The 7,444-nt window shown below is 49.1% G+C and overlaps 1 protein-coding gene across 1 annotated transcript; it reads right to left on the bottom strand.

The window, feature by feature from the left end:
* Positions 1 to 408: 408 nt before the first annotated feature.
* On the bottom strand, positions 409 to 930 carry LOC121833086 (the record flags this gene model as incomplete). Its single annotated transcript, XM_042286161.1, has 1 exon — positions 409 to 930. A coding segment is annotated over one exon (522 nt), but the record flags the coding sequence as incomplete, so codon positions are not given.
* Positions 931 to 7,444: the final 6,514 nt, after the last annotated feature.

The following is a 7,444-nucleotide window of genomic DNA, read 5'->3' as shown; positions in this document are numbered from 1 at the left end:
TGGAAGTGTAGAGAAAATGAATCGATGTCCAAACCCGATACAAACAATATATTGCAGTAAAAGAAGCAAAACGGGTCTCACCAGTAGCCTCATTGAGTTATACGTTTCCTGCAAGGGCGAGCCAGATGCCCTGTTGGCTAGCTACATAACCCACAAAACATTCTGTTATTGTTCCAGGCATTTTATGCACCCTGCTTGCAAATTAAAAAAAGCTCTATCAACATCACCGTGATGCACCAAATAGCATTTCGGAGGCGGTACTACGTGTCCGTAAAGGTAACACGGTGGTTGTGCGACGAACTGTGCAAGGCATTGGCGTTGACACTGTGGAGCTTATGGACGGCCTTGACTGTGGAGCAACACGTGAGGCACATACTGCCACGGGGGGCTTCTCTGGTGGCGAGGGCGTCAGTCGAGGTGAGGACGACGAGGGGTGCGCTGTCGCCGGTGGCGTCCCTGGTGTGCGGGAGTGCCACCGTGGCGAGGACGATGAGGGGCTCCCTGTCGCCGATAGTGTCCCTGATGGGCGGGACCTCCATTGTGGCGACGGACTCCTTGGCACTGGTAGTGTCCCTGGTGGGTGCGACTGCCATCGTGGCTGGCGTGGGGCTCCGGGGAGGCACGGCTGTGGCGGGTTCGGAACTGGGCAACAAGGCGCTGCCTCAGAGCCCTCCCCCTCTCCGAGAGGCTGACCCGAGGGTGGGCAGGAGCTAGCCTCTCGTCATCCGCCACTGACCCCTCTGAGCTCGGCCCAGACTCCAACCCTGGCTCGTGAGGGTCCGGTTCTGGCTCCCTCGATGAAAGGCACATATTGTGGAGCACTGCACAAGACGATATAATGACGGTGGCTGTTGTTGGATGATAACACAGAGTCCGGTGTCTTTGCAGACACTGGAATCTGCTTTTCAACAGCCCAATGCAGCGCTCCACAATGGACCTTATCGAAGAATGTGCCTTATTAAACCGGCCGCAAGCGTTGGAGATCTCGTGGAATTCAGGGACAGGGGTGATGAGCCAAGGTTCCAAGGCATAGCCGCTGTCACCTGCAGAGTCGGAAAAGGAAATGTATGATATTAATGCTGTTTTTTTTTTTTTTTAAAGAATACTTCAACGACAGTTGAAATATACCCGTCGTGTTCAGAAATAGGCTGAATATGATCCACAGTACCCGTAAATGACAATTGCACATTTGTATTTTGAGCTTGATGGCTGTATTTTTCGTTATAAACAGCCCACAGTGGCAAGCGCTCGGAGAGCAGCCAGCTGAGAGCACGTCACATCCGGTGCAATGGTGATGTAGTTTATCTCGGGATGAGCAAGCTGCGGCGAGGCAGACGTCGTCAGGATGCCCTAGCTGTTCCAACAACCAAAGCGGTCGAAGCACGCCAGCAATCGGGCCACCGCAACTAACCCCAAAGCTGCTTTTGTGTGAATTTTGAGTGACGGTTAATCTTCTATCATCTTGGGACACACAAAAGAGAGTCCCGTTGAGTGTGGAGTTCCTCCCTCCACTTTTGTGCTCGCCGTACAGCTGTCCGTATGACGTCAGGTTCAAAGCATGTATAGTTCTAGGTAAGACAGCTATCATCCCTACCTGTCAAGGTTCCTAGACGGGCATTACAGCTTTAGCGGCATCTAGAAAATGCTCTTTGCTAATTACCTAATTTATTTAAATGCCTTTTAGTGCCTTTTTTAACAAGATATTGATGAGTTCGATGTGATACTGCTCTTTTGAACACGTATAGACCAAAAAATAAGCACCGAAATTTCGTTGTAGCATCCCTTTAAAATTGCTCACAACTACGCAGGTAAAACTGCTGTTTGCAACCTCTCCCCCCTGTAGTTGACAGCTGCGTCGGAGTGTTTCCAAGGAGACGTGTCACAGGTATGGCCAGAGCGCATGCCAGTTATCCATGTTCGGAACAATATGTGTGATATTGTAGCTTATAAGTGGTGCAGAGCCATCATGTACAGAACCAACAAATGTAGTATGCTTACCGAGCAGGAGCCTGCCATCGTCTATCAGCCGGCCTTGCTCGAAGTTGCTCCGAAGCCACGAGTAGCACCACGCGAAGGAGTTGTGCACCGACCCAGGATACCGTGGGTCGATGCTCATCATTCGGCAGTCGGCGTTACACACCTGCAATAGTGAGACATATGTAGACATTAATTCAACTGAATCCACAAACAGTTGATTGCACTCATTGTCATGGGGCCCTGTCAAACACTATTTACATGTTGAACAACACACCACCATAAATTATGTGGTTTACAAACTTAAAATATTAAGACAGCGCAAAAAAAACGACGGAATATTGGATGAAGGAGGACACAGACAGAGCGCTGCCTGTGTTACAAAGATTAAAATTATATGATAAATAGCCACTACCTTTGATCCACGTAATAGTTTAGGCAAATTTGTTTTTTTCTTCAAAGGAGAGTTTACACTTTATCATGCAGGACAGGGACTAATGCTTAAAAGCCTAACACGACATGAAAACAAAGAGAGATCGAAAGCTTTTCAGCTAACAAACCCTCCCTTCCTTCGTCGAACAAACGCTTGTGCGGAGGATAAACGAGTACTAACAATTCATAACTCTCTAAATTGGCATATCCACACCGTATTAGCGTTACGCTCTTTTTCAAACCCATTCAGAACGGGCATTGACCTATAACTAAAAGCGCGAGCTAGCTGCTTTGAATAAAGCCCCGGCGGGTGCACGAGCGCTCGTGCAGTGAGTGCTCCAGTCAAGCCGTTCGCGCTTGCAGTCTTCTTAGTTCATGCTAAGATGAGACGTAGTATATATGTGATCATACCTACCTCCATCGCGTTCAGAGCGTAGAATTGTTTGCGGCACCAATACGCCGCCTTCGTGACGGTGGGGTCGTTCTGTGACGGACCGACGATGGCGATCATCGTCCCGTCGACGCAACCGATGACGCCGGGTATCTTGCCGAGCCGTTGGAAGCCCCTCTCGACGTCTTCCCTCTTGCCGGTTGTCTGGGAAAAGTCGATCCAGCCGCGCCGGATCCCCAGAGGCTGCACAATAGCGAGGGACACAGCCCGCACAACAATGCCGACTGTAGCCGGATGCCTCGCTATGTGCTCGTCGCTCGCCACCATGCTCTGAAAGCTCCCCACACAGTTTGCTCCCCGTGGCTAAAAGCGAAGTGCGCACAACACTTGCTGTTCCACAGACATCACCGTCCACGAACCTCGCAGCCTCAACTCTGACTCCTCGCGCCGTTCGTCGCACTATCAACGGACCACATTCTTGGTGAGACGGTACTGCCTCCGAAAAGCTTCCTCCGGTAGTTCAAAGGCATCGCGGTGTCGCGGTGCTGCCGGTGGAGCCTTTCCGGAGGGAAAAAAAAAGTTGAACAATAGAAAGACTGTCGCTCTGCCTCCGAGACGCCGTGTTTCCAATTTCGCTACCGCGAAGAGACCATCGACAGACTCGTTCCCTTTTCAGACGAAACACCGAGGAAACGATACGTCAAAGTGTTGTCACTTCCGGTGGGGGCGGTTCGCCGTCTCCGCCCACATTTTCGTAGGGAACTTTCGTCATTCGAGCCTCAACCAATCAGACGCAATGTCGTCACTTCCGTTTCTTTTACGAGAAACGAAACATTTGTCCAACATAGGTCCCCTGGTTTCATTTTCCCTTGACCAGTTTTCCAATTTCCTTTTTTGTGATCGTAAAACTTTTTTCCTTATTCTTCCATCCTCATTCGCAAAACCGAGCGCCCCCGTCAAATCCGCCGACCCCCTCGGGAGAGCAGGACGAAGCCCCGTACATTCTAAAACCAGATGTTTCATTGTATCGTTCTCATTTTGGCAAATGGCACATAATGGGTCCATTTTCTCGAATTTAGCTCTATACGTTTTGGTTCTTAAAACCCCCTTCTAGCCTCAAATAGTAGGGAACTACCCCGTGAATTATCAAAAACCTGTTCTTTTCTTATTTCCTGCTTTTGTGACCTATAAATTGTTAAAGCTCATTTTCCGTCCATCTTACCACTCCACATTTTCCTTTCGGATTCTTTTACGCCCTTTTTTATCGCTGTGTTCCGCTCAGCCTCTTCCTTAGTTGGCAGATATTTAAATTTGAGTTTTCTCGTTCGGTTCGTCGATTTCGTACTCAAACTCTTCATGTATAAATACATGTAAACCTTCCTCGCCCATCATGCGTCCTCCATTTTTGTTAGTCTTTGATCGAATTTCAATTTGCCGATAGCCTCTCTACTCTCAAAAGACGACCAGCCTGTGTCCCTTTGTACCCCTTCATTTGGCGTGTGCCCATGCGCACCCAATGCCAACATACCTACACGTCTCTGTCTGACCTCCAATCCTGTATGAACCTCTGATCGCATGCACAACACTACATTACCAAACGCCAAACCTGGCACCATGACTCCTTTCCAAATGCCTCGAACTACTTCATATCTATGATTCCATAGTGTTCTATGCTTCCTAATACCCGAATTTCTTTTCCCATTTTTAATTACATTTTTCTCGTGTCCCTTTAAATACTTTTTTTCCCTGTTTCATCAAGACCCCCAGATATTCGTACTTATCTACATAGTCTATTTCAAAGTTCTGAACTCGTCATTAGAACCATCACTCCAGATTTTTCTCTACTGAAATTCAGACCAAGCTTGTCGCCGACTTCTCCACATGTCCCAATTAGTTTGTCCAATACTCCCGGCTATCTGCTATAAGTACGATGTCGTCTGCATACATCAGTCCAGGTAAGACTTGATTTACTTTAGTCCCTCCCTCCATATACGTCAGATCAAATCCCAATCTCAAATCGTTCTTGGCGGACGTACTGGGGTTGTTTCCCCTGACCTCTAGCGTACCGGGGTGCAGTCGTGTCGCGTCGAGAGGGCAACGAGTACTGGCGGGAAACTGGTGGCGGTCGTCGGGTCATGGCGGCATAGGTCAACGTCGACTCCTCCGGGGCGCCCCCGTAGACGGGAGCTTCCGACTGCAAGGCCCGCTGATCCTCTTCGAGCAGCGGAAGATGAGCTTTCGGAGCTTCTCTCAAACGACGTCCCGTATTATCTCACGTATTTCCGATGTACTCGAGCTCATGTAGCAGCTTGACGACGAGGATGCTGGGACGTCGGGTATAGTCGCTAATAGTACGAGACTCGTTCCTGGAGAGCACGTTCGATGTTCGTGGCCCCCGTCACGAACTGTTCGACGGTCGAAGCTGGACTACGCACAAGACCCCCAAAAGATGTTTTCTTTGACCCCGCACGAGGATCCACATTTTCTTCTTTTCAATCGCTCGGCTGTTGAATCGAAGCACGTCCTCGACGAATCTGGCGATGCTTTCGTTTGGGCCTCGAACTCGTGCCCGAAGCGGCTCCTCAGAGCGTTCTCGTCGTTGCTGGGTCGCAAACGCTCGGCGGAGCTCATCCTTGCATGCTTTCAAGATGGTGATCGTCGCCTTGTGGTTTTCACACCAGGTACGTGCCGTTTTCTTGAGAGAAAAGTAGACGTTTCTTGAGCATTGCTCCGGCGTCCACCCATTGTGACGGGCAACTCGCTCGTACTGCTGCGTCCCGTCATCGACGGCTTCGTAGGCTTCGACGTGGAAGGTTATTTTGGGTAGCCGTAGATACAAGGAGACGTTGATCATTGTTATCAGTGGACATCACCGACTTGTTATGCCTGATTAACTTGGTCCGATTGTGCTTACGATTTTCAGCGTCGACGCCGAGCATCGCAGCTACCGTCCACGCTTTTGCAACCCGAGCGACTTCGCGCCTAAAAATGGTGATAAAAATTTCATTATGTGAATGAGGCTTTAGCATCTACTTGGCGGGGCTCACGCCAATGAACCGCTACATATACCACATCATTTACACGAAGATTTTAGGTGTAACGAACCTCGCTAGTTTCGCTCAGGCCCCTAAAGTAGTAAGTCATTGCTAGGAAGATGTAGGATCAACAACTTCAACGCGAAACAGGCCCCCCCCCCCCCCCCCCCCCCCCCACCCCCCCACGGGGACTCGGACCAACAACACAATTCAATGATTGGTTGGCGCGAGACTGCGTGCTTCTTGCCCCATCGCGCATGCGCGGTGAGGGTGGCGTGCCGCTAGGAGGGCTCCGATTTGTTTGTAAACATAAGTTGGAATACACCGAGAAACTGTTACTTCCCATTAAAATTCGTCCTTTTTGCATCACTTTAACGTGCATCACTATTGCGTGATGTACGCTAAAGACCCCACGCTGTAGCAGTGGTACAGCACCAGCGACATTTTTCATTTGTGGCGGAGTCCACAGAAGTTTCCGCAGTCTAAAGAAACACACAATCACTCGCCGCTTTTGAAAATAACTTACGTGTTTCGTGTCCACCTGTCTCGAAGCGGAAGTGTCCACTTGCAACTCTAGGTCGATGACTGTTCTGAGAATGCAACACCAACAGAAAGTCACAAGTTGGACGCTGATAAGTTTTTCTCCTTTGAACACGGAATCTGTTAAAGCATGAAATTCTTTTAACGCAACCCCACGATCTCACAATTTCGACCGTACGTCCGTCCTTTCGTCCGTACATTTCCCGCTAAATTTAACGGGGAAATTGATATCATCAAACCTATACAGAACTTCAGTTTTTCAGCTCAATTTAGCGGAAAAATTGACGTCACGTGATCTCTACACCAATTCAGTTTTCCCCTAAATGTGGCGGGAAAGAGGCGTCAAGTGACGTCACCTGACGTCACGTGGCCTATACACCTTGGGGAAATCGACTGCACGTGATCTATACGTCAACTCAAGTTTTCCTTAATGAATTTAACAGGAAAATTCCCGTCTTGTGCCCAAAACATGAATTAAGTTTTCCCGCAAATTGTAGTGGGAAATTGACATCAAGTGAACTACACACCAATTCGGTTACCCTCTAAATTCAACGGGAAAATGAACGTGTTGTGACCTAGACAGCTATGCAATTTCCCCTCTAAATTTAGCGCGAAAAATATGCGTGATGCGACACACCCATTTCCTCACCAATTCCCTATAAGGCATTTCAAGCACTGACTTCAAAGGAAAAGGTCGCAGCCAATTTTTTATCAGCAGATTTTCATGGAGTTTTGTATCGTTTGACTCTAACGGCCGGCAGTAACAGGCGGCCGTAGCGAAAAAATCCACAGGGTCCCTTATGTTATCCCTAAGGCGAAGGCCAAAGCCCAAGCGCCGATGTAAACGTGATAGCGAGCCTCCGAAAACGCAGCGCTCTCTGACGACGCATTTTTGCCGCCGTTTCAATGGTACCTTCCATTTTGGTTCCTTTCGTGTCGTCAACGTGTTTTCGCTGAAGGACTTCGAAAGTCGACGGAACGATGAGACATACAAGGCATTCACCTTAAAACCGACACCGAAAAGCGTTACGCCTAGGGTGCCTCCATGTGCGCTTCGCATAGGGTGATGCCA

This window comes from Ixodes scapularis, unplaced genomic scaffold (genome assembly GCF_016920785.2).
Source record: "Ixodes scapularis isolate PalLabHiFi unplaced genomic scaffold, ASM1692078v2 PGA_scaffold7__128_contigs__length_106722199, whole genome shotgun sequence".
Lineage (NCBI taxonomy): Eukaryota > Metazoa > Arthropoda > Arachnida > Ixodida > Ixodidae > Ixodes > Ixodes scapularis.
The sequence above is the reverse complement of the archived record's forward strand: the minus strand, read 5'-3'. Positions and strand labels throughout refer to the sequence as shown.